The sequence below is a fragment of the Papio anubis genome, chromosome 5 (assembly GCF_008728515.1).
Source record: "Papio anubis isolate 15944 chromosome 5, Panubis1.0, whole genome shotgun sequence".
Lineage (NCBI taxonomy): Eukaryota > Metazoa > Chordata > Mammalia > Primates > Cercopithecidae > Papio > Papio anubis.
The window spans coordinates 161,403,807-161,431,439 of NC_044980.1; the positions used below are offsets into that span (position 1 = coordinate 161,403,807).

General features: G+C 48.7%; 1 protein-coding gene across 5 annotated transcripts in view; it reads right to left on the reverse strand.

Annotated features, from left to right (window-relative positions):
• Positions 1-27,633, reverse strand: part of SLIT3 (slit guidance ligand 3) — a 636,360-nt gene that overhangs the window by 78,145 nt on the left and 530,582 nt on the right. For all 5 annotated transcript variants that reach the window (XM_017960112.2, XM_017960114.2, XM_017960113.3 and 2 more), the window contains 6 exons: positions 21,796-21,946; positions 20,384-20,458; positions 13,789-13,932; positions 12,894-13,037; positions 9,261-9,424; positions 8,108-8,240 (listed from right to left, as the gene is read on the reverse strand). In XM_017960112.2, coding sequence (XP_017815601.1) covers positions 8,108-8,240; positions 9,261-9,424; positions 12,894-13,037; positions 13,789-13,932; positions 20,384-20,458; positions 21,796-21,946 — 811 coding nt within the window. The remainder of the gene's footprint in view (positions 1-8,107; positions 8,241-9,260; positions 9,425-12,893; positions 13,038-13,788; positions 13,933-20,383; positions 20,459-21,795; positions 21,947-27,633) is intronic.

Genomic DNA, 27,633 nt, shown 5'->3' on the forward strand with positions numbered 1-27,633 from the left:
GAAGCTAGATATCAAAGAGATTTGTAAAAATATAAAACAATGAAACTCCTCTCACCTGCATTTCTTTTGGTTTGTCTTAAAAATGTGCTTTTTACATAAACATGTCATGGGTATATAATAGCTACTTTGAAATGGAATTAATGCATATTTTAACATTTTCTCAGTGTTAGTTTCTAATATGATCAATATCAGTAACTATAACCCACATAAACACAGGTTCTTGGAGTCCTGGATGCTTTTGAAAAGCATAAAGGAGTCCTGAGACCTAAACATTTAAGAACCTTTGTTGGAATGGGCATGAGCATAGGATTTGGGGTCAAAGAGGGCAAGTGGTACTGTAGCTCTGCTTCAAAGAGCACTTGCAAGACTGAATGTGGAAATGAGGCTCCGTTTGGCTTGACTCACCCAGGGTAGAATTGAGAGGAGACTGTGAGAGAAGGGCCAGTGAGGGTTTGCAGAGGGCTGACTGGAGAAAAAAATCACCTCCTGCTTGGATGGCATTGCTGGGGTCTTGCATGCTTGCAACAGACTCTCACACCCTGCCCTTTAGAGAAATGCTGGGCAACTTTGTTTTTGCTTCTTCTCAGTGAATTAAACTTAATTTTGTTTTGTAAGCTGGCAGCCCTGCCTGAGATAACTAATGATGCTTGAGGGAGCTGGAAAGCTTGCATTGGAAACCCTGGATCTGGACTCAGCCAATGTCCCTGAACCAGAGGCTCCCGGCCATAATTCTCCAGGTCTGCCAGCTTTCACTTTCTTTGACACTCATTCTCCTGCTTACCCCCCACCCTCCACCCTAGGAAGACGGTTTGGGGACAGAAGTGAGGGCTGCCTTCCTCAGTGCACTTTGGAAGCCACGCCTGGCCAAGGGGAAGTGATACCATTTCCAAAGCAGAAAATCAGGTCTCCTCCCAAAGTGCTGAAGTTTACTTTACAATTGTATGCAATTATCGTTGTTATTTCAGTTTCTGTTCCACGAGCTTTGGGAAAAAGCATTCATGGGCTATTGTCATGGCATTTCTGTCCTTTGACATGTGTCACTTGGCACTCAATTGGCCCAGGAAGGAGAGTATAACTGGGTCATTCTCTGCAGCCCCATCCCATGGCACAGCCCGGTCCAAGGGAAGGGCAGGAAGCTCACTGCATGCGGGGGCATTTGTGTACACAGAACTTCAAGGGCATGACCCCAGCTCAAACCCACGGTGGACATGAACTTTTTAGCAACTTTCAAGACTTCCCTTCCTTCCCTTGGGCTGGCAGCCCTAGTTTCAGTTTCTCTGAGCATTGGGAAATGTCTGGACCTGAAAGTGAGGTCCAGTTTCTCTGGAGCATTGGGAAACACACATTCAAGAATCCATGTGCGGCCGGTATGGTGGCTCACGCCTGTAATCCCAGCACTTTGGGAGGCCGAGGTGGGCAGAACACGAGGTCAGGAGATCGAGGCCATCCTGGTTAACACGGTGAAACCCCATCGCTACTAAAAAATACAAACAATTAGCTGGGCGTGGTGGCGGGTCCCAGCTACATGGGAGGCTGAGGCAGGAGAACGGTGTGAACCCGGGAGGTGGAGCTTGCAGTGAGCGGAGATAGAGCCACTGCACACCAGCCTACCAGCCTGGGCCACAGAGCGAGACTCGGTCTCAAAAAAAAAAAAAAAAAAGAAGAAAAGACAGATTCAGAGAGGTTTATTTTTCAAGATCATTTTCTTATTCATCTTTTCCTGAATACCTGCTATGGGTGAGTTGCTGTGCTTAACTCTGAAGGGGGAAAGAAAACAGAATGTGAATGAGACACAATTGCTGCCCTCAGGGAGCTCTTGGTCTAGAAGGAGAAGTAAGTAAATAAGCAACTACAATACAGGGTGATACCTGAGAGAAGAGCCATGGGGATGCAAGTGAGAGGCACACAACCCAGTCTTAGCCACCCAAAAGGCTTTCTGAAAGGAAGGTTAATAATCACCCCTGACATTCATCAAACCGTGGCTATGCGCTGCACACAGGGCTAAGTGCTTTGGTTATGTTATCTTAGTCACCTTCTACCTTGTGAAGGATACACCACTGTTATCCCCATTTCACAGATCAGTAAATAGAGGCTGAATGAGATGAAGTAACTTGCCCAAAGTGATGCAATCAGTAGGTAGTCAAGTTGGAATTTAAACCCGAGACTATTTGTTTTCAGAATCACTCTTCTTAACTTGTGCTTTCAGGAAGGACTGAGACTGAGAAACCAGAGGGGGTTACCTAAGTAGGGATGGGAGAGAAGAACATTCTAGGCCGGGAGAACATAAATGTCCTGGACAGAGGCCCTGAAGTCAGGAAAGGCATATCACCGGGGGAATCACAAGAAGCCACAGGTGTGGCTGCAATGTGGCTTCTGGGGGCAGGAGTGGGAAGAGATGCTGCCGAGTAGCCCCAAGGCACAGGCAGAACCAAGGCTGGGACTCACCTCTGGGCTCCTAGCCCAGTGCTCTTTCTACCACATTCTACCTGCTTCCCCATCGCAGACTAGCATCTGTTTTTATCTGCACCCATTTCAGACTGCAGGGAGCTGGCCTGTGCAAAAATGAGGTGTTTTCTTCCTCACCCAGAGAGGCCTCTGATGGGAATTGAGGAGTGGGGTGAAATGGAAGACGCAGAGAGAAAGGAGACAGGCACCGACCACTCTGCCAAAATGCAGTGTCTCCTCTGCAGTCCTGGAATCAGGTCACAGGACTCACCATGGCCTTTGACATACAAGCTGCGCACTTTCAGGCTTCTACCCTATGTGGGTAACTCCCAGAGGACTGGCCCCAAAATCCACTCAAAAACATAGAGGAGGAGTCATGACAATGATAACAATCGTCATAGCTGATGTGACTGAGTGCTTCTGAACCCCTGGCATCCAGTCTTTCAATCCTCACAGCTAGCTTATGAAGTGGTATATTAGCTTTCCTCCTGGGCAAAGAGGAAGAAAATCTGCTCACACCACCTTAAGCATAAAGAGAATGTATCAACTCAGATTACTGAAGAATGCACTGGAAGATACCGGGCTCTAGGGCTGGATGCAGGCACTGCAATGACACTGTCAGAATGTGTCTGTAATCCCAGCACTTTGGGAGCCTGAGGCGGGCAGATCCTGAGGTCAAGAGATGGAGACTATCCTGGCCAACAGGGTGAAACACTGTCTCTACTAAAAAAAAAAAAAAAAAAAAAAAAAAAAAGATACAACAATTAGCTGGGCGTGGTGGCGCGTGCCTGTGCGCCCTGGAGGTTCACGCCATGTGTTAGTCTAAGAAACTGGCATGTTCAAGTTCTGTCCCCAGAGGCATTATTAGCAGCGTGGATCAAAGAAACATTCCCTGGAGGAGCCTGGGTTGTGTTCTGTCGCTTACACCTGAGGGTACTGCGTACCTGGTTTCATTGCACTTTCCTTTATTGCACTTTGTAGATATTGCGTTTTTTAAAAATTGAAGGTTTCTGGCAACCCCGCCTCAAGCAAGTCTCTCAGCGCCATTTTTCCAGCAGCACATGCTGGCTTCTTGTCTCTGTGTTACATTTTGGTAATTCTCACAATATTTAAAACTTTTTCATTATTATTATACTTTTAGGGTGATCTGTGATTAGTGATCTTTGATGTCTCTATTGTAATTGTTTTGGGGCACCACGAACCATGCCCATCAAAGATGATGAATGTAATTGATAAATGTTGTGTGTGTTCTAACTGCTCTACCAACTAGCTGTTCCCTGTCTCCCTCTCCTCGGACCTCCCTATTTCCGGAGACACAGTACAATATTGAAATTGAGCCAACTAATAACCCTACAATGGCCTCTAAGAGTCACACATCTCTCACTTCAAATCAAAAGATAGAAATGATGAGGTTTAATGAGGAAGGCATATCAAAATCTAAGACAGATCAAAGCTAGGCCTCTTGGATCAAATAGCCAAGTTGTGAATGTAAATAAAAAGTTCTTAAAGAAAATTAAAAGTGCTAGTCCAATGAACACATGAATGATGAGAATGACTTATTGCTGATATGCAAAAACTTTTAGCAGTCTGGATAGAAAATCAAACCAGCCACAACATTCCCTTAAGCCAAAGCCTAATCCAAAGCAAGGCCCTAACTCTCCTTAATTCTGTGAAGGCTCAGAGGGGTGAGAAAACTGCAGAAGAAAAGTGTGAAGCTAGCAATAGTTGGTTCATGAGGTTTAAGAAAAGAAGATGGCAGAGCACAATGGCTCATGCCTGTAATCCCAGCACTCTGGGAGGCCAGGGTGGTGGTGGGGAGGGATCACAAGGGTCAGGAGATCGAGACCATCCTGGCTAACATGGTGAAACCTCGTCTCTACTAAAAATACAAAAAATTAGCCTGGCGTGGTGGCAGGCGCCTGTAGTCCCAGCTACTGGGGAGGCTGAGGCAGGAGAATGGCGTGAACCCGGGAGGTGGAGCTTGCAGTGAGTCGAGATTGCGCCACTGCACTCCAGCCTTGGTGACAGAGCGAGACTCCATCTCAAAACAAAACAAAACAAAACAGAACAGAACAGAACAAAAAGAAGCTATCTTCATAACAGAAAAGTGTAAAGTGAAGCAGCAAGTGCTGACAGAGAAGCTGTAGCAAGTTATCCAGATGATTTAGCTAAGATCATTGATGAAGGTGGCCACACTAAACAACAGATATTCCATGGAGACAAAAATAGCCTTTTATTGAAAGAATATGCCACCTAAGACTTTCACCGATAGAGAGGAGAAGTCAATGCCTGGTTTCAAAGCTTCAAAGGGCAGGCTGACTCTCTTGTTAGGGGCCACTGCTGATGGTGACTTGAAGTTGAAGTCAATACTCATTCACCATTTGGAAAATCCTAGGGCCTTTAAAGAATTATGCTAAATCTACTCTGCCTGTGCTCTAGAAATACAGCAACAAAGACTGGATGACGGCACGTCTGTTTACGGCGTATTTTGCTGAATATTTTAAGCCCATTGTTGAGACCTGCTGCCCAGACATAAAGATTTCTTTCAAAATATTACTGCTCACTGACAGTGCACCTGGTCACCCAGGAGCTCTGATGGAGATGTACACACAGATTAATGTTGTTTTCATGTCTGCTAACATAACATCCATTCTGCAGCCCATGGATCAAGGAGTAATTTCAACTTTCAAGTCTTATTATTTAATAAATACAGTTTATAAGGCCATAACTGCCATAGATGGTGATTCCTTTGATGGATTTGGGCAAAGTAAATTGAAAACCTTTCGGAAAGGATTCACTGTTCTAGATGCCATTTGAACATCTGTGATTCATGGTAGGAGGTCAAAATAGCAACATTAATAGGAGTTTGGAAGAAGTTGATTCCAACCCTGTGGATGACCTTGAGGGGTTCAAGACTTCAGTGGAGGAAGTAGCTGCAGATATGGTGAAAATAGTGAGAACTAACATTAGAAGTGGAGCCTGAAGATGTGACTGAATTGCTGTAATCTCAGGCTAAAACTTGAGCAGATAAGGAATTGCTTCTTACAGATGAGGAAAGAAATTGGTTTCTTGAAATGGAATCTACTTTTGGTGAAGATGCTATGAACGTTGTGGAAATGACAACAAAGGATTTAGAATATTATATAACCTCAGTTGATAAAGTAGAGCAGGGTTTGAGAGGATTGATTCCAATTTTTTTTTTTTTTTTTTGAGAGAGAGTCTCACTTTATTGCCTAAGCTGGAGTGCAGTGGTGCAATCTTTGCTCACTGCAACCTCCGCCTCCCAGGTTCAAGCCATTCTTATACCTCAGCCCCCCCCCATAGCTAGAATCACAGGTGTGCGCCACCATGCCCCACTAATTTTTGTATTTTTAGTAGAGGTGGGGTTTCACCGTGTTGGCCCGGCTGGTCTCGAACTTCCACCCTCAAGTGATCCACCTGCCTTGGCCTCCCAAAGTGCTGGGATTTCAGGCGTGAGCCACCGCGCCTGGCCTTGACTCCAATTTTAAAAGAACTTCTACTATGGGAAAATGATGTTAAACAGCATTGTGTACTACAGAGAAATCTTTCATGAAGAAAGAGTCCATCGATGTGACAAACCTCACTACTGTCTTATTTTAAGAAATTGCCATAGCCACCCAATGTTTGGCCACCACCCTGATCAGATAGCAGCCATCAACATCAAGACAAGACCCCCCACTAGGAAAAAGATTACAGCTCGCTGGAGGCTCAGGTGATCATTAGCATATTTTAGCAATAAAGCATTTTTGAATTAAGGTATGTACATTGGTACACTGTTTTTTTCCAACACAATGAGATTGCACGCTTAATAGACTACGGTATAGTATAAACATAACTTCGACATGCACTGGGAAACCAAAACATTTGTGTGACTTGCTTTATTGCAGTTTGTGCTTTATGGTGGTCTGGAACTGAACCCACAATATCTCCAAGGTATGCCTGTATGTGCTAACCTGGCCCAGAAAAGGGGATGTGCATAGGGCCTGGTAAGAGAGATGTCAAAGTCAAGCATCAGATGTGTGTGGTGTGGTGGTGTGTGGTGTGGTGGTATGTCAGTGTGGTGTGTGGGTGTGGTGCTGTGGTGGTGTGGTGGTGTGTTGGTGTGGGGTGTGGGTGTGGTGGTGTGTGGTATGGTGCTGTGTGAATGTGGTGATGGTGTGGTGTGTGGGTGTGGTGGTATTTGGGTGTGGTGCTGTGTGGGTGTGGTGGTGTATCAGTGTGGTATGGGTGTGGTGCTGTGTGGGTGTGGTGATGGTGTGGTGGTATGAGTGTGGTGGTGTGTCAGTGTGGTGTGTAGGTGTGTCAGTATGGTGTGTGGGTGTGGTGGTGTGGGTGTGTGGTATGGTGGTGTGTGGTGTGTGGTGTTGGTTTGTGGGTGTGTTCCTGTTCGGGCACTTGGGCTGTTCCTGTTGCCTCTCCCTGGCTCTGCCCACTCCCATGCAGGGCCTTTGCTTATGCAGCAATTTCAGCCTGGAGCACCGCCTCCTCCCTCCTAGTGACCTGCCCCTCACCCCTCAGCTTGCAGCTCTAGCATCATTTCCCCAGGGCAGCTTTCTTGGAGCTTCCTGTCTCTGTTATACTTCTCACTTTGCATGTCCTAGCAACCTTGTACCTCTTTTTTTGTAGCGTTTTTTCACAGTTGTCACTTCACATGTGATCTGCAATGATCGCATGAATGTCTACCTTCCCTAATACCATGAGCCCCGGGAGTGGAGGGGTCACACCCATCTTGCTCGCCGTTGTCTCTCCAATGTGAGCAGAGTACCTGACACCCGAGAAGCCTGGTCAATATGTGTTGCGTGGATGAGTGAAGGAGTGGACGGATGCGAGTGTGCACATGGTGTGTGTTGGTTGTGCGAGTGTGTGATGCTCCTCTGGTCCTAGCTGTAGTGCTCCTGGTGCATTCCAGGGAGGCCCCCTCACTAGGGGACCGCTTCGTCCTTCTGTCTGTGCTTTCCAGGGGGCAGAAATAGGATTTTCTCCATAATATTAAGAGCCCTTCAGGAAGAGGCTAACACCTTTTTTGTTGAGCTGGGAGTTTCTGGTGCAGAGACAGGACCTGAGGAGTCAGTGGCAGGAGCTTGGGCTCTGGAATAAGAAAGCTCCCGTTCTGAGAATGGATGGGACTCAGAGCTAAGACCTCATCTGTACAATGGGGCCTCATGCTTGACAGGGCTGTTTGAACTTGGAATAGGATCCTATTCAGAAAAGTGCTTTGTAAGCCACAGCATCCACTGGACAATGTTTTCACAATTATCCTGCACTGCTGCGGGAATCAGACTGAGAGACTGCTGAGGAGTCTTAGGAAGAGGGTGTACAGAGCAGGGGTTTCAGGGATGATATGGAAAATGAGGCAATAACCCTCCCACTTATATTCAGGGTAGCTTTAGGAATTACGGGGTCAGAGACTCCTCTCCTGCCAGGCAGAGGCACTGGGGGAGCCGTGTTTCCTGTGCCCTTGTCAAAGCCCATGGCTGCCATCTTGGTGAGGGCTCCACTGCCATCTTGCTGGGATCCATTCAAGTAGGGTCTCCCCAGGGCAGTTTCGCCATGTTGCCTTGCTCGAGATTCTGGGGTAAAGCATGGAGGATGCTGCTGGTGGTGAGATGACAGGGTGCTTGGAGGCGCTGGGGGTACTTACAGCTCGGTCACATCCTTGGGCATGCCTTTGGGGAGGGCGCGGAGCCCCTTGTTGCTGCATCGCACCACTGTCTCCACGCAGGTGCACTGCTCCGGGCAGCGCGGGCTCAGCTGGCAGCTACTCTCATCGTTGCCTGTGGAGAGCCCCAGAGAGGGTGAGCGTTGTGGGAGATAAGCCCCACTGGGGGGCGCCAGTGAGCAAGGCTGCGTGTTCTCCGCAAACACAAGTTGTCCTCTGTCCCAGCTGTGTGCTAGAACCAGGAATAGGGTACCTGCTGGTCTCATCCGTGGTTGGCGGGTGTCGCCTACCTTCTACCTCATTTGAGGTAAGATGAAGACCATCCAGGAGGCTCAGCAAGAGTAACAGGAAAGAGGTCACCATTCCCAGATCAGGAATAAGCCCAATTGACTGGAGGAGTGCTCGGGGGAGGGGGCAGTCTTGTCTTTTCGCTTCCTCTTTCTCCTTTCCTTCTCTCCTCCCAAAACTACACAGTCCCTCCAGGGTGGTGAGTGTGTCCCAAGCCTCCATTACGCCTTAATCTCAGTTAATTATCTGTCTCTAGATAACCCAAAGTTGATCAAGTAAAGAACTGTGCTGGCTTGAATTTATGCAAATAAATAGGCCCTCTGGGATCCTGAGAACCAAAACCTCAGATATCCATATCCCCAGCCAGTGACAAGACTTTTCTTGAAGTCTGTTTCTCATGAGTACATACTCTGAGTCTCATCATGATGCAGAGAGGAAGACTGAGGCCAGGACTCCCATGTACAGTTGTATAGGTTGTGCACTCCACAAGGGTGCCATATCATTTAAGGGGTACCAATCTCACTGTGGACATGATAGATTAGTATATGTGGTACAACAGTGTTCTCATAGATGGCAGTATCTCATTTTAATGAGCAGTGTCTTGTCTTAATGAAGACAGATTTCTAACCGATGGTAGTAAAATGACTTCTGAAGTGGGCGACTTCTCTTAACTGGCATGAAGGAGACATGTGGACTAGCAGCAGATCTGCAAAGTTCTCCAGAGCTCCAGCTGTGTGCCCAAAGCAAAGTGGAATCAGACCTCAGGGAGTATCTGATCCTTTATCTCCACCATCTTCCTTGCCTTCCCAGGGCCTTCCCTGCAGCCCTTGACCCCCAGCCTTCTCACCGTCACAGGTGAAGTCCTGGATGGCCACATCCTGGATGGGAATCTCCTTGAGGAAAAACGGCTTCTGGCACCTAGGGTTCCCACTGACAATCCGCCTCTTCCTTAACCACTTGCCGAGCCAGGCCAGGTGGCAGTTGCAGTTGAAGGGGTTGGACAGGAGGTTTCTAGGAAGAGAGAAGGGTGCTTAGCCTCCACCCTTCTACTGTGGGAGCGGCCCTGGGATCTGCTGCCCAGAGCCCAGCTCTCCCAGCCAGGAAGGAGGAGGTCTCAGGAAGGAAATGTAGGCTCTTCCCCAGATGCAGTCTCTGCGAGGGTCTCATTCCAGACCCCCGCCACTGATGGATGCGTCTGTGGTCTCTCGTCATGTCCTCCCTTGTGTACCGAGCCCTGGCTGTGTGAACTGCCTTTGGGTCCTTAGCAGAGATTTACCCCGAGAGCCTTCCCACTTACTACTCTCCTTGCTGGGAACCCGTATCTTTACAGGTTGCTGGCTGGCTTCTCCTCATTCTTTAGTCCTTGGCTTCAGTGACATTTCATCAAGGAAGCCTTCTCTGAGTCCCCCATATCAAGTGGGACACTTCAGCCCTATCCTATCGTTTCCCACATAACCCTTCATTCTCCCCGTAGCACCCATGGGAGTGTGCAATGATTGGTTTCTGTGCTCGTCTTGCACCGTGGACTCTACACATACGAGGGTGGGGTCTGTTTGCCTCTGCATATCCGGAAACTACCGTTATGTCATCACAGGCCCTTTATATGCATCTGTGGACTGACGGAGAGATGAGGGGATGCTGGCAGCTATCCCTCTATCCCTTCGTGAGTGTTTACTACAGGACTGGGACCATGCCACGCGCTTTATAAATCCATTGTCTCATTCATTCCTGTCACAGCAACCCCAGGAAGGAGGTAACATTGTCTTCCTCTTCTCACATGAGGAAAGTAAGGCTTGGGGAGCTTATGTAAGAGGGGCAGATGGCCCTTGAGTGGCCGTCGGATGATACGGCAATGAAGGGCTTGCGAGTGGCTGTTCTGGGGTTGGAGTCCAGGCTCTGACACTCAGTAGCTGTGAAGCGGGGCAAGTTACTTCACGGGTCAGAGCTGGTTCCCCGAATGCTTTGACTGCCCCTCTGGGCATCTTAGGTGTCTTTGGATTTCCAGTGTGGAGGTACCTCGAAGAGGCTAAACATGGACTAAAATGGACCAGCTCACTGGTGTTAGCTCCCAACCCACTGTCCCTCCTGTTGATGTCACTCATTCGATTCATTCCTCTACTGAACAATTATATGCCGGGCTCTGCTTATGCTCTTGGCACAGATCTAAACATTAAGGATACAGCAGTGAACAAAGCAGTCGCATATCCCTGTCCTTCGGGATCTTATACGGTGATGGGCAGATAATATATGATTAACAGCAAATTAGTAAATGACACAGTATATTAGGCCATGGTTAGTGCTATGCAATATTAGGGGGCAGGGCTAGAGGGATTGGGGTTATGGCAGAGGGGTGGAGCAGGGTGAGGCAGGTGACGCTTGAGCAAAAGTGGAAGGGAGGGAGGCCGGGGGAAGGGAGGCCGGGGGGAGGGAGGTCGGGGGGAGGGAGGCCGGGGGGAGGGAGGTCGGGGGAGGGTGTTCCAGGGAGTGCAAAGTTCCAAGGTAGGAGTGGGCTGGGATCATGGGAAAATGGCGAGGAGCCCCGTGAAGCTAGAATGGAGGCAGGGAGGGGACAGGCAGGGCATGAGGGGCCAGATGACGTGGGGCTGGCCTTTAGGCCCTCCTCTAACTTCGGCTTTGATTCCAAGTGCAATAGGCATAGGGCAGCAACAGAAGAGGCGTAGGGCAGCGACAGAAGAGGCGTAGGGCAGCGACAGAAGAGGCGCAGGGCAGCGACAGAAGAGGCATAGGGCAGCAACAGAAGGTGCAGCAGCAGCCCTTCCTTCCGCCTTCCGAAGGGTCTTCGGGGAAGGTTAGAGAGGGGACAATGAACCAGCGACTAAGGATAACAGAGCCACGTGGAAATACGATGAGCAGCTGTAAAACGCGCATGTGTTGAGCACTTTCTACACCTAGGCCCTTGCTGTGTGTTTTCAGGCATCACCAGATTCAATCCTCATAACCATCCTAGGAGGCAGATTATGCAGAAGGGAAATGGAAACACACAGAGATGAAGTCACTTTCTCAAGGTCACAGAGCTAACAAGAGGCACAGCCAGGATTTGAACCTAGGAAATTTGGCTCTAGAGTCTTACCCATTATTCCACAGAGGCTCCCTTCCCACAACAGTGCACTACCCAGGCAGGAGCACTCTTTTAGGTGTCCAGAAAGCTGGGTTCTAATTCTGGTTCCGATACCCACTGAAGCAGCTAATGGCATCTTTTTTTTTGTTTGTTTTTTTAAAAAAATTAATTAAGGAAATAATTTTTTTTTTTTTTTTTTTTTGAGATGAAGCCTCGCTCTGTTGTCAGGCTGGAGTGGAATGCAGTGGCACAATCTCGGCTCACTGCAACCTCCGCCTCCCGGGTTCAAGCGATTCTCCTGACTCAGGCTCCCAAGTAGCTGGGACTACAGGCATGCGCCACCACGCCCAGCCAATTTTTGCATTTTTAGTAGAGACGGGATTTCACCGTGTTGGCCAGGATGGTCTGATCTCTTGACCTCGTGATTCACGCGCCGTGGCCTCCCAAAGTGCTGGGATTACAGGCGTGAGCCACCAAGCCTGGCCACCAGTGACACCTTTTTAAGCCCCTGTCTGGTGATGTTACTGGTCTACTTTAAGGTTCCAGTCTTCCTAATGTGCTCTGGACAAAGACCAGATGGTCCACAGCAGTCCTGCAGCCTGACCCTGGCTTCCTCTCCAGCCTTGCCTTACGTCATGCCCTCCCTCATTCAGCGCTGTGACCATGCTGGCAGATGTTCAGTCCCATGTATTTGCTCTGTTGCAACCAACCACAGGGCCCTTGGACATGCCCTTCCCTCTGAAGGAACTGCAGTGTCCACTTTCCTCAACCGCTAACTCCCACTTGCCTTCCAGAATACAGCTCCAGTTTTTCTCAGCAAAGCCCATGTTTTTTTTTTTTTGTTTTTTTTTGTTGTTGTTTTTGACAGGGAGTCTTGCTCAGTCACCCAGGCTGTTACGCAGTGGCATGATCTCGGCTCACTGCAGCCTCCACCTCCCAGGTTCCAGCAACTGTCCTGCCTTAGTCTCCCAGGTAGCTGGGATTACAGATACTTGCCACCAAACCTGGCTAGCTTTTGTATTTTTAGTAGAGAAGGGGTTTTACCATGTTGGTCAGGCTGGTTTCGGATTCCTCACCTCAGGTGATCCACCCACCTCAGCCTCCCAAAGTGCTAGGATTACAGGCATAAGCCACCACACCTGGCCTTCCAACTTGGGTTTTCAAATCACTGTGGATCTGCTTTCTGTGTCAATTCACTATGCTGTGAGCGCCAGGAAGGAGGGGCTGGGCGTGTGCAGCCTCAGCACCTAGACGATGCCTGGCACATACAGAAAGCCTGACGAGTTTTTAAGTGGACAGATGGATAGATGAGCTTGGCCAGAGGTAACAGGGAGCTGGGAGAACAGCGCTTTGCAGAGTGGGACCCCAGAGTGCGTGGGCAGTGGACCCAGGAGAACTTACATGGTGGACAGGGAGACAAGTGTGGTGAAGGCTCCAGGGGTGATGGTGGTGATCCGATTGTCATAGAGGGAGAGCAGTCTCACCGAACTCAGGCCGGCAAAGGTGTCATTACTCACACAGCTGATCAAGTTACTCCTCAGCATCCTACAGGGAGAGGGGTGGGGATGAGAGAGCACAGGCATGATCTTTTCTGTCCCAAATGGTGCCACGGTGGCGAGGGTGTGTGTATAGGTGAGATGCTTTTGCCGATTCTAAGCTCAGTCCAGCCACATTGCTCAGGTTTGTCTTGTGATCGCAGGGACTGGAGCCCCACTGGGGCTGTGTGTATTGTGTGTGTACATTGTTGCTGGTGCGTGCTTTCTTGGAAGCACATGTCATGCATAGGTATGTATACACACGCATATCGTGTGGCTGCAAGGTGTGCACACGTATTTCTGGGAGGAGAAGAGAGAATCAAGAAGTGGTTGTAGCTATCAGCTTGTATATATGTGTGTGCTTGTATGTCTGTGCCTGTTTGTGTATATGTTTATGTGCATGTTGCATGTGTCTGCATATATCATTTTTATAGAGGTCCTTGTGCTTATGTTTGTGAGTCAATGTGTGTTTGTGTGCCTCCTTCAGCAAGTTTCTGGTATGGATCTATATATGTGTATACGCGAGAGTGGGTGGCTACGTTGGGTGTGTGTGTGTGTGTATGCTGGAGGGGGTTCAGCATGCTAAATTCTTTCCCATCCAAGGCTGTGGAAGATCTGATGACTCTGACTCCAGGAATAGAGAGGGATTCAGCAGGCCGAGACAGCGCCTAGGTCCCACTTGCCTTCATAGTCTGTCTCTAGTTCCCCTGCCCTCTCATCTCCCTCTGGGTCTTGGCCCAGGCTCCACCACAGGAACTCACAAGGTTTTGAGGCCACTGAGGCCACGGAACATGCGCCCATGCACTGTCTCCAGCTGGTTCCCCGTCAGCATCAGCTCCTGCACGCTGGCTGCTCCATCGAAAGCTCCCTCTCGCACCTCCTTGATCTTATTGTTACTCAGGTTTCTAGAAGGAAGACACAGAATGGGGGAGAATCAAAAAGAGCAGACGGTCTTGATACAGGGAGGGAATGACCTGCCCTGCAGCTGCTGGGGAGACCGAGGACTGGATGGTGGAAGGAGCTTAGTCTTGGGCTCCCTGACCTTTGGTCTTTAGCATCTGGCCCAGGGAGCAGGGACTCCGGCCCTACACAGGTGAGGCTACCCTTGTGAAACAGACTGCCTGGTCAGTGGATGAATGGAGAAAGAAAATGTGTATATACACACAATGGAATACTATTCGGCCATAAAAAGAATGAAAACCTGTCATTCGCAGCAACGTGAATGGCACTGGAGGTCATTGTGTTAAGTGAATTGAGCCAGGCACAGCAAGGCAACCATCATATGTTCCTCCTCATACGTGGGAGCTAAAAAACGTTGATCTCATGGAGGTAGGGAGTAGAAGGACGGTTACCAGAGGCTGGGAAGGTTTAGGGGAGATGAAGAGAGGTTGGTTAATGGGGAGCTAAAAGGAATAAGTTCTAGTGTTTGATAGGGTGACAGTCACAGTAGGCAATAATATATATTTCAAAATAGCTAGAAGATTTGAAATACTTCCAACACAAAGAAATGATAAATGTTAGAAGTGACGGATATCCTAAATATCCTGTTTGATCACTGTACATTGCATGCATGTATCAAAATATCACGTGTCCCATAAATAGGTACAATTGTTATGTATCAATTTAAAAAAGTAGACTGGATGGGATTTGAAGTTTTTTCCTGTGGAATTGTCTTTTCAACGCTCTGGGGGACTAACAGAGTTAAAATAGTGGCTCTCAAACTTATTTTCTCTCTTCATTAGAGACTCTCGCTAAGCACTAATTTTCAAGAGGAAGGCAGGAGAAAAATATAAAGCATGCCCCCAACTCCTTAGGACTAGGGCATTTGTGGAACTTCTAGCTTTCTCACCAGTTAAGGATCCCTGATACAAACGAATAGGTGCTTTCCAGTTACTACTTGTTGACCACTCCTTATGTACTAGGCACCTCATGAGGGATCTGACCAACACAACCACATCAAACCCTGAAAACAATGGCTGTCGGACTGATTTATTAATTTATTATTATTGTTCCATTTTATGGATGATGGGAGTGAGGTTGAGAGAGATTAACTAACTTGCTCGCAGTCACGCAGCTGACAGAACTGGGATTTGAAGCCACGTTTTCTGGCATATCAAATGTACTCCATTGAACCTTTTTTTTCATAAGTGAGTATTTCTTTGGCTATGTGGATATTACTTCTTTGCAAAATTCAAGATTTTGGATATTGTATTTGCTTAAAGTGAGCTTGGTCCTATCAAGCCCTCAGTGCTGCCATTTCTTTCTTTTCTTTTCTTTTCTTTTTTTTTGAGATGGAGTTTTGCTCTTGTCGCCCAGGCTGGAGTGCAATGGCGCGATCTCGGCTCACTGCAACCTCTGTCCCTGGGTTCAAGTGATTCTCCTGCCTCAGCCTCCTGAGTAGCTGGGATTACAGGTGCCTGCCACCACACCCTGCTAATTTTTTTTGTATTTTTAGTAGAGATGGGGTCTTGCCATGTTGGTCAGGCTGGTCTCGAACTCCAGACCTCAGGTGATCCACCCACCTCGGCCTCCCAAATTGCTGGGATTACAGGCGTGAGCCACCGTGCCTGGCCGGTGCTGCCATTTCTGAGTCTGCCCCTGAGGTCTGAAAGCAGCCCTTCCGTCCGAGGCTGCATGCTGACATCCTGCACAGACCTCATGAGAGATCAGAAGAGCAAGCAGATGCTGCAGAGCCATTAGCACCGCGAGTTCCCAGTTCTCCCTAGCAGGGTTGCTGGGGGCTTCTGTGGACCATCAAAATGCCTGGCCCTGGAAAGCATCCCTGGCCAGATGGATGAGCTGAAGGTGATGACAGTGTTTATACTAGCTCAGGGCAGAGTCCAGCCTCCCAAGCAGACAGCCTGTTCAGAGCCTTGCATGGGGAACCATCTTCTGCAAACAAGGAAATCGCAGGTGGAGGTGGAGCCCGTGAACTCATAGAGCACACGAAAGCTGGTAGAATTGGCGGGCTCAGAGATAGACTAGGACCATTTTACTGCTGAAGATACTGAGCCGCAGAGCAGGAAGGCACTGCTTCAGGTCCCAGAGCACTGGAAGGGGATCTAGGACCACACCAAGTCCCTGGTCTGCGCTCTGGGCAGACCCACAGCGATGCCGGGGGTGAGACCTCCCTTAGGGACTGACTTGCAGCAAGTGACAGAGCTGGGGGCTCAATGCAGGCCGCCTTCCCTCTTCCCAAGGAGGGACTAGACCGCAGGGCAAGGCCGTGCCTGCACTTGTGGCCAGGTGTGGAGGAAACAGTCGGTGCCTTTGTTCCCTCCCTGCTCCTCGGCATGACCCCGTTCTCCTTCTCTCCTTCCCATCTTGCCAGGAAAACAGGAGTGAGCATTCCCAGCATCCCTCGCCCAAGGTCTGAGACAGCAGACTCACAGACTGGATTTCCACTCCCTGCCTGGCTCTCCTTTAACTTGGCCAGTTTTCTTATAAATCCTGGTAGCGCTGGTCTGGGATAACCCAGGAATGAAGGTAATGCACTGGGGAGACTGCAAATTACCCCCAAATTAGATGCGGGAGGAGAGATAAAGGCTCTCCAGCAGCTGTAACTCACCCGAATGCCAGAGGAGAAGGCTTTTGCTCCAGAGAGTTGAGCTTCTTGCGGGGGTTAAAATACAAGGGATGGGCAATGAAGATGAGTTAAAGCAGCCATGAAGTGGGAGGGTTCCCATTTCCTGACATCTGTTTCTTTAAATGAGCAAAATTAACATCACATTACTGTAAGGTTTGTGAACTGGATTTCCTCAGGCTGGGAGAATGGAAAACAGAAGGAGAGTAAAAAAGAGGGGGATAGAATTTTCCAGAAGAGCTGGCTGCTGCCATCTCTCCATCCATCAAAGCACCGCTCACAACTACAGGCAGCAGTAGCTGAAGGACAGAAAGTGCAGCTTGGGGCAAGCACTCCAGAAACAAAACAAATGCATGGAGGTTTTCTAAGAGCCCTATCACAGTCTCAGAGCAGTATCTTACTGATGATGACGCAGGTCCCAGGAAACCACAAAATGCAAAGCCAGGGCCACCCAGGGGGCCTCTCTCCATCTTTGGGTTAGTTCAGAGCCCCTGAGGGTTTCTTGGTGAGGGTTAAGTGCATTCATATCTGTACTGTCTGGCACAGGGTAAAGTGTTTAATTTGTGCTCACTGCTAGCTATTATTATTCGTTTTATGGCCTTGCATGCAGACATGTTCCATATTTGTGCTACTCCCAGGCTCCTGAAAGTGTCTGGGTGTGCAACCCCTGTTTTAAATATATAACCAGCTATTCTGGGTCACTCAGCTCAGATGCCCTCTCCTGTCTTTCTGCACCCGGTCTCCCCAGTACCACAGCCATGTCTTTCATCTTTATTGCCTCATATTTCTGATCCTCATAATAACTTATAAGGCAGGTGGATTTATTCCTATACGTAAATGATGAAACTAAGGCTCAGAAAGGCTAAGGACATTCCTAGTGTCACATAGCTGGGAAGGGCAGAGCTGAACTCAGAACGCACACAGGCTTGTCTGCCCATTTTTTCTCCATACCTGGACTTGTGGCAGCTCCTGAGAAGTGGAAACATTTGGCAGCCCTCACCTTTATTCCAACATGGCAAGTACTGGGATGAGCTGAGTGACATCTGTCCCTTTTGATGAGATCTAGGCCCACACTTTTCCAGAGACCTCACCACTCCCTTTTGTTGCTTGGTTATTGATGCTGGGAGTTTGTTGACACTTATTATGTGTTTGTGCTGTTGTTTTCTGGGGCATACAGAAATACTCTCTATACTCATGTTCCTATCAAAACTGGGAGGATGAAAGACTCAAAGTGCTTGAGTTTCACCTCAAATGGGAGAGTACATATTTCTTCACAGAAGCAAATACTAGCAGATCCTGTTCAGTAGATAAGCTGGCACTTGGCCAGCTTGATTCACCTTAATATCTGCTCACGCCCATAGGCTTGTAAGTTTCTGTCTTCAGGTTAAAAACGAAGTGTGCGTTTCTCTGGGTTGAAATAAAAATAATAATTCCTGCCAGGTGATGGGTGATGCTAGTGTTGGGACCCTGAAGCTACTGGGGCACTGGACCCCAGTGACAGCCGTGATCCTCACCCAAGTGTGCCCTCTCTCAGCTGGCCCCCCAACATACTCTCCACTGCTCCCCGTTACAGAGCAGTCGCTGGAGCCATGACCAAGGCGGTGGCTGCAGGCAGGGAGGGAGGGAGGGAAGCGATCTGAGTAGTACCAGTGAGATCCAGATGCTGCCCAGGGCCTATAAGGCCTCTGTCCTATTTGTCGGCAGGGAATGCATGGGTGGGAGCACGGGGAACAAGAAAGAAACAAGGTGGTGCAGTCCACTCTCTTTATAGGCAAGCATCCCTAACCAGAATGTCCAAAACTTTTTGAGAGCTGATATGATGCCACAAGTAGAAAATTCCACACCTGACACCTTTGCTTTCTGAAGGTTCAATGCGCATTAACTTTGTTTCATGCACAAAATTACTAAAAATATTGCATAGCTACCTTCAGGCTGTGTTTACGGTGTATATGAAACGTAAGCGAATTTCGTGTTTAGACTTGCTTCCTAGCCTCATGACGTCTCATTGTGTACACGCAAACATTCCCAAATCCTGATCCAAAATATCTGAAATCTGAAACACTTCTGACCCCACGCATTTCAGATAAGGGACACTGAAGCCGCACTCGCAGTAGTTACGTTGTACACAGTTGCTGGGAACACTGCATTAGTGAATACCAAAGCGTTGCTCTTTGGGGAAATACAAGTTTAGGGTCTTGTGAGCCTCTGGTCTCCACATTTTAATCAACCTATCAACATATAACCTTATCATATGTGTGCTTCTGTTTAAAGATACCTTATTTCACACATATGGCTGATCTATAACGTTGAACTCATGACCAGCAGCACTATAACTCAAGCTCTCACGCACATGTCCTCTGGAAGACACATCACACCCTTTGCACACTTAGGATGGCTAGACGGCCCTTCAGCACTGTGTCTGGGGGACGCATTTTAAACAGCAAAATCACCAACAAAAACCACAAACATGCAAAACACATGGCACTGAATATAATGCAAAAGGACGCTGGCTGACAGCATGAGAGGTGACAGAAGAAGGCAGAGCGTGGCCTCACTTGACCCCAGCTGGGAACATGGGTGTAGGTGACTCCGTTTTTTTTTTTTTTTTTTCTGTTCTGTGCATGCCCGAGAATGACAAAGGCATGGAGAGTCTTGACTTTGGACTTACACAAATTTTAGCGAATTCTCAAATATGGAATCCATGAATCATGAGGATGGACTTATCTCCCTGGTTTTCAAGGCAGACCTGAACTCCAGGGCCAGGAGGCATGAAGTTTGGGGTGGGGGAAGGGAGAGGGGCTAAAGAGAAGAGTGCCTCCCCGGGGATGAGATAGTAAAGAGCCTCCCCTTCTGTGCTGCTACCTCTGCTGGGGGGCCCGGAAGGGAAGACGAGGAGAAGCAAGCCAGCCTCACACTAGCATGATTGCAGGTGGACCCAAGTCGGAATGCCAGCTCTGGGACCCATTAGCTGTGTGGTCTTAGAGAAGTCACAGAAACTTTTTGAGCCTTGGCTTCCTCACCTGCACAAAGGGGACTGTGAAGCCAGCGCTGGACGGGTGGGTGAAGACTCAGTGAGACAATGTGTGTGAGGCAGGCAGCATGGTCCCTAGCTCAGGACAAGGACTCTACCGGTGCACCAACATCATTCTCATTACCTTTATGACTAGGCCCAAGCCTAGTCAGGGTTAGGCAGGGAGAGGGTTAGGATGATGTGCATCTCTGGCAGTGGAGAAGCCAATATAGGCGTGTAGGCCCTTGCCTAGGCCAAGGCACGGTCAGACCCACGAACTCCTAGACGGAAACCCATCGTGGGAAGCTGCTGGCATGTTCCCTCTGATGTGTATCAGTGATGCGGGGTCTTTTGATTCCATTTGAAAACAGACATCTAACTGTCACCACACAAAAAACGCCAAATAGCATAGACCTTAGACACCTGTGCCGCATCACTAGTCCTTACCTGAGTCCTACACACTAGCCCTGGGGTAGCTGTTGGATGGGGTATAGGGGTGGGGTGAGCAGAGGGTCCAGGGTGGGGTCAGGGATGGTGTGGAATGCTTGCTCTGTATAACACTCAACTAAAACCATGAAGCATCACTTTGGTCTGTGTCTACATGTCTTGTTTCCTAACAGAGGCCACAGCGGGGCTGAGGAGGAGGCTGGGAGGGGCTGGAGCAGAGGCTAGGGGAGAGGCCGGTCCCCTGGTTCCTCTAGTCTAGAACACAGGCTCTGGCTAGAGAACAGAGGCTGCTGCCAAGTTCCTGAAGTTGACTTACATTTTCCGCAGGTTGGGCAACTTCTTGAAGATGCCAGTGGCCTCCAGAACAGATATCTCATTGTCATTCAGTCGCCTGTGTAGGAAGCAAGAAGATGAGTCATAGGTTAACTGTGGACAGGGCCCCTCCTGGCACTCCCCAGGGCTTTGGGTGTGTTGGCGCCTGAACCTCACACCCAGTGAAGGTCCACAGAGCCATTGGAAGCTTTGCCATCAGTCCCATCGACAGAGGGGCCCAGCAGGTGGGGGAGGCATATGCAGTGCTGCTTCCGCCTTCTCCTGGAGGAAGCCTCCTTTGGCTGGGGTGTAGGGGACTTTCTGAGTACTCCGCGTGGGCATGCGTTGTTTTCAGCACCCATCAATTACCAAGTATCTGTTTTCATTTTGTGGACATACCAATGACAACTTAAAACCCCCAGGAAGGTTTCTCCAGGGTCTCCCAATCCTCCAAGCCCTTCAGTTCCTTCCTAAGTGCTTCCCTCTACCCGGAGCAGCTCGGGAATTTCACAGGTGTTCAGGGAGAGCAGCAGGGCAGGGAAAGGGGCCTTGCTGTTTCCTCTGATGACTTGTGAAGTTAGAGAGGACAACAACAATAAGAATAACGAAGACCACAACCACTCATCCGGGGCTTACTCTGTGCCAGGATTCAAGATGAGTTCCATGCTTGCATTCTCTTTCTTGGTTTCCCCAACCACCCTAGGAGGTAGGCATTAATTATCTCCCCCATTTGACAGCTAAGAAACTGAGTCTCAGATCCGAGGAGCAAATGGCCTAATCTTAGGAAGCCTGCCAGAGTCAGGTGCCAGCCCCACGTCTGTCAGTCCCCACATGCTGTGCTTTTGTCCTCCACGAGGCTGTAACTTTTAAAAAAATTTTTAATTAAAAATTTTTTTTTGTTTCAGAGACCAGGTCTCACTCTGTGGCCCAGGCTGGAGTGTACTGATATGATCATAGCTCACTGCAGCCTCAAATTCCTAGACTCATGTGATTCTCCTGCCTCAGCCTCTCCAATAGCTGAGACATGGCTCATTGGAGGCCAGATATATTTAATCATTCTAGTTGTTCTCTCACTTCACTACAATTCTTTATTTAGCACCCAACTTTCTGGTTTTACTGTAAGCTCCATAAGGGCTGGCAGGGACTACCTGCTCTGCTCTGTTGTAGAAACTGGTGGGCTTAGCATGATGCCGGCTCACAGGGGGTGGTCAGAAAATATGTGTAGAATGAACATTTGCAAGCAAGCTGTCCACAGGAGATGCCTGGGTATCTACCTTCAGACCAGTATGGGAAAGACAGCCAAGCAGCACATGACTGAGCCAGGAAGGGGTCACCTCCAGGAGACCCTGCCCACGCTGGCTCTGGGTGACTGATGTGTGGGGAGGAGTAGCGAGTTCATGCCGAGGTTGGACTTACAGGTCGGTGACGTATTCAGGGAGGTGGCTTGGGATGCGGGCCAGCTTCTGGTTGGAGCAGTCCACAATAGTGCCCTCGCAGCGGCACTTCTCGGGGCACACGAGGTCCATGAAGCACTCACTGCTGAACCTGCTGCGGTAATCCTCGGAGCCTGGGAGGGGCCAAAGAGGGGACGTCAGCGTCACCCGAGTTCCATGCAGAGCCCCAGGTTGTGGGTAGTGGGGGTGGGGGACAGAGATGGGTGAATGAGTTGGGGGGTGTTAGGGGTCAATTAACAGACATGGCATCTCCTTCGCTATATGGCCACCTTGTTGGTGCTTTCCCTGCCCCCAGCCTTACTGCCTCCTTCCCATGGATCTTTGTTATTCATCACCATCCTCAGGGAGACCAGGCTCAAGATCTGTGGGCCCTTATGCTTTTGGGGGTGACAGATCTTTTTGAGAAGCTGACGAGTTATGAATGTTCTCCTTGGGGAGGTGATACTTGGCGCAGGTGTACAGAATTCAGTCTACAATTTCGGGGAGGGGGCGCTACCTGCTCCACGACTCCTATCATTCATGGACCCTCTAAATGTTCATGAAAATCCAAATTACAAGATTTTGATGATGCTTTGATGGGGACTATGCCAGGGGTAGGGACAAATTATGGGAAGGGGTTGCAAACTCAGGGGCCTTTATTACCCCAGCAGGTAATAAAATGAGTACAGGCCAAGCACACGGCAACAAATGACCATCGACACTTGGCTGTAAGATTGGGAAGACAACAATGAGGGCTGGGAACCTGGGGAATTGGAGCCCCAGCCTTAACGCTTGGAAATTTGGCTCAGGGTTGCCTGATGTTGCTTTGTTTTTTAAAAAGAGAATCCATATAAACAATATTGGTAATAAATTCCAATTTAAAATACTGTGAAGATGAGCAAAATGTATCTGAGGGTCAGATTTGGCCTCTTTTTCAGAGCACATTCTATGTAACTATAGTGAAAGGCGAGTTCCGATGAGCTAAAAGTTGGTGCTGAGATTTGCTTTTTTGAAAAGGAATTTCTCCCAAAGTTGCACAGTAATGGTAACGGGACCGACAACATGGTGTCTCTGAGAGATGCCTCGGGGAGTTGCCTCCATGATCACAAATGATCCCTGGGCACCTGGGCAAACTTCAGTGAGACCTTGAATCATGCTGGTGGGAACTGAGGGAGCTCTGGTTCTCCCACCAGACATAAGCTTATCAATGGGGCCAGGTTTCCTTCATCCTTTCACCCTCAACATTTCACTAGCACAATGCGAGGCACAAAACAAGAGATGGGTCCACATTTGTCCAATGCACAAGTGGGGTGTCATGAGCACCTGCGTGTCCTGTACATGAGTATTGGGAAGTGTTTCAGAGAATGTGAACATTATTTGTTTGCTCCACTAGGTGAGGCAACTTGGTGATTTTATTTGCATTAGGAGCATTAGCAGAAGGGAGCACAGGCTTGTTCAGGCCTTGGCAACTTACTAGTCTCAGTCTCTCTCCATGTAAAATGGGAACCAAATAACTGCCTTTATCTTCCAGGAGCTGTTGCGCAGATGAAAATAAGATTAAGGAGGTGGAGAACCTCAGGAGTTGTATGGATGCTTGTGACTCTAGCACTGTTTTTTTTTTTTTTTTTCCTACAACCTGGCAGAATATTTGGCAGCTCAGAGGCTGTGAAAATGAGTGTAGCTAGCAGTAACAGTGGCCATTTACTGAACATATACTGAGCCGGACACTATGCTTCCCATTTCAAATGAATTATCTCATTGAATCCTTGCAACACTCTGAGGTTAGGATAACTCTATTTTATAGGCAAGGAAACTGAGGCCCACAGGTCACTCAGTCTGGGCAGGCTGCTGCCTGGCTCCACGTGGTTAACATGTTTTGCTGCAGACGTGCTTCTCCCCAAAGGTTTTCCCAGGTCCCTGTAGGAATGATCATATAGCCAGACTTGGTGCAGGTGGATTGAATGGGGTATTTTTCCACAGTGGGCTATGGTGGGGCAGGACTCAGATCTCCTCCACCCTCTTAGTCGTGCACACCTCGTATGATATCCCTGTGGTAATTCCTGATTGAGAATGAACTTGGTGGGTCTCTAATTCTGAAGTGATACTACCTACCTAAGACAGGGAGTCAGAAGCCTAGACCTGTCCCCCTTTCCTTCTCTGCTCTCTCTCCATCCCCGTTCCTCCACCTCCTCTTCTGCCCCTAGGCTTGTGTGAGCAAAATCTGTGGACACATCCCCACAGTTATTCAAGTGGCTTCCTGGTTCAATGTATTATGTAAATCTCCTGCCCTTGGCTTGCCAGCTTCGTTCCACTTGGTAACTCTGACCTGCACCATTTTCTTCCAGACCCATCAGCATGCCGAGTCCTGGGCAAATTTCATTTTGCAAACCCTGTTAGATGACTACCTTCTCTTGTTCTCTGCACCAGTGGATCCACAGAGTGATGGCACGAAGGGGCATTACACACACATACAGAGATTTTTCCTTCACCACGTGTCTATATTGGGATCCTTGCAAAGCGAAGGAACCCTGACTGCTGATTAAAGGCAGGAAGACAGGAGGAAGCACGGTTTGCTCTTCAAGGCGATGAGCCTGAAGGCGTGCACCGGCTGGGCTGTGGCTGGGGACAGCCGCCTATTAAATGCATTTTCATTTTAATCAAGGTGAGAGCAGCCTGTAGTTAGCAGGAATCGCTCTCAGTAGTATAGTTAGATTATAACTGGTGGACCTCTGCAATGGAGCCGCTGACCCATTTTAATGAAATGATTTTGCAATTAGATTCGATGGACTAATGTGTTCTTTCCAGCATTTTTCCCCCTGCTGTTTTTGTTATTGCCCTGGTTTGTAATAACAAGGGGGTCGGAATGTGATATTTTATAGAAGTGGGAGCCAGAAACGTTAATAACGGCGTATGTACATAACCGAAAAACTTCGTTCCCCAGTCAGAGCCAGCCCGAAATGCCATCTCCATCACTTCATATTTCATTACCGAAACTACCCAGGGTTTCTCGGAGCCATTTGTTATGCCTAATGCTCATAACTACCCAAAAGTATTTTTAACTTTTCCAGAGCTTTAAAAGTCAATTTCAATCTCAATGCATATTTGTCACTGCCAGAAATACTTAGTAGTAGAGGACCAACTGCAATAGGCTGTTGCTTCTTCTCTTTGGGGTGAGTTCAGACAGAAGGGATCCCAGAAGATTTGAAGAAGGGCCATAAAACTCAACCTCGCTGAAACCGGCCTTGGAAGAGCTGATGTCATCTGGCATCTTGCCTGCTCCTGCCCCTGGAGCCCTCCTCCCCTTTTGCAGGCAGCTCAGAACAACGACACTTGGTATGTGATCACAGACAAGCTTTAATAGTCGGGGGGTGGGGGTAGGAGGTGGAAATTCATAGCAACACAATTTTATTATACATCCCTGCCCTACAGCCACTTCCCAGGAGGAACACTTGTCACATTTGGATGACCAGGGGTGTGGGACAGGTAGGGAGCTATGCTCCCGTGCTTTGAATGGACTTGGCTGGCTTGGGATCAGAGGCCAGCACCAGGTCCAGGATGGTTGCTGCCATCAACAGTATGCATTTTGTATTATCCTTTGGGCAGCCAGTTTGCTAACTGGGAGTCATAAATTCATTGTTATCTGATCATCATGACCTTGCTAACTCACATGTCCAGAGCACTCCTCCCTTATTCCCAATATCCCTAAGATGAGGGGAATAAAGGAAAGGAGGAAAGAAGCAGAAAGAGGAATTGGGGGGAGCATAAGGCTTGTCAGGGCTCATCAGCTTGAAAAGACAGTGACGTGAATAAGCAAAGGGTCATAAGTGATGAATGATTCAGGAGAACACTGCCAGGCACACAGACATCCACTCATGGGCAAGGCTGGGGGACCAGCTGCCAGTGGCTGGAAGATGCCAACTGTTTTACTAGGAGTTTGGTCACCAGTTGGGCAGAGAGCTGTCCTAGTAAGCTATCCCCATTGGAGTCTATTACGAGTGCAGCCATCTGCCTGAAAACAGAGGGAAATACCCACGGTCTGAGGCCGGCACTGCCTCATCACAGCCTGTGGCTGTGGGGCCAGTAAAGCACTGATGGAAGGGCACCATTATGGACCCACTCCCAGAGGCCTGGTCCCAGCCATGTTGGGGGCAGTGCCGAGGGCCTCAGAATGCCCCCCTCTGTAAGGTGGGAAAGGGAACTTCTCCAGGCTCAAGGATTTGCTCTGTGTTAAAGGGGATCTTTGTAAGTCCATGCTGGAGAGGAAGAGCCATTTGAATAATGCTTGCTTACTCAAGTTCTTTTTACTAACAGATGAAAGTCTGAAAGGGAGAGTTTAAGCAAATTTCAAGTCCCTATCAAATCGAGGTTTTTAAATTTTCTAATTCAAGGGAATGGGGTTGTCCACAGCTGGGAAGGTGGGTATTACAGCAGTACAGTGCAGCCACTCTGGAGTCAGATGACCCTGGGTAAGTTAGTTAACCTCCCTGAGCCTCAATATCCTCACCTGTAAAATGGGACTTTAGATTTTGTGAACATGAAACAAGGTAATAATGTGGAACAGTTCACTGCCTGGCCTATAGCAAGCACTCAATGTGTGTTAAAAAATTACTCAGCAATGGTTGGGCTCCTGGTTCTGAGGGGTAACCTCAGATAGAGGCAGTAATAAGAGTCACACCTCATGATGGGGGCCCAGGGCTCAGCTTCTAGTTCTGAGCTGGGCTAAGGTTCCCACCTTAGCTCTCTCTTGCAGGATAGGACAAAGACTCCAGGATAGGAATGAACAACACAATCTTCTGGTTACACTGGGTCTAGGATTTATCAAGAAACAAGCAAAATAAGAGGTACCAAGATCCCTCTCTTTATTATCAGAGATAGCAGGTTTCCACATCCACACATACTCCCCTCCCCTGAAACAGAATTAGCACCAGGTGAGAAGCCCAGCACCTCCATGTTAACTGTGCTTTGCAGGTCACAGAAACACACTGGACTTTAGGTTTCATGGGGTTCAGGGACAGCATTTTCATAAAACATGGGAGTGAGGTTCAGAAGGAACCTCAGGTTAAACCCAAAGTCTCAGACTCACATGAGTTTCACCCATTCTCAAGCTCACGTTCCTTTCAAATAAAGTGAATACCAATAAAGGTGGTGGTGGGAGGGGCAGGGGGTCACAAATAGTAGTAATTCCCCTTTGGGTTAGCTGCCACTTGGAAAAATGACCTTGGGTTGGGACTCTCCCATGAAACCATGGGGCATATGCCTTGGGTATACTCATTCCTTTCCAATGGAAGAAGAGACACAGTAGTTTCTGAGCTTGAACCTAGTTACTACTCCTTGTCTGGCATCTAGACTAGATTTGGGGGAGGTTGACTCCATTTTGTGAAAGAGATGTGGATACAGATCTTAGCTGGGCCCCATGGTGCTTCTCCAGACCCATTTCGCACTGTATCTGCATCCTTTGAGACTCCTACCCTCCTGCCCTTGGTGAGTTGAGACTGGGAGAGGTGGGTCTGGCAGGTGGTGGGCTGCGGTGCTCCAGAGCAGAGGAGAGGTGTCCAGCGGTGGTGGCGGCGGTGGCGGGCCATGCTGCAGGAGAGCACGGTGCTTTCCGCGGTGCTTGACAGAACCATGTTCCGTTTCCATCGTTCCACCACATGGTTAGATCAAGCACAAAGGAAAGCCCCGCAGCGACTGGTCAGAGTCAAGGTCAGGAAGCAGCGTCAGAGAGAGGACAGGAGCGCTCAGAGGAAGCAGCGTGGAGAAGCGGAAGCCGGAGCAGGCCCCCACTGAGCGTGATTAGTATCAGGAGTGGGGTTCCACTGGA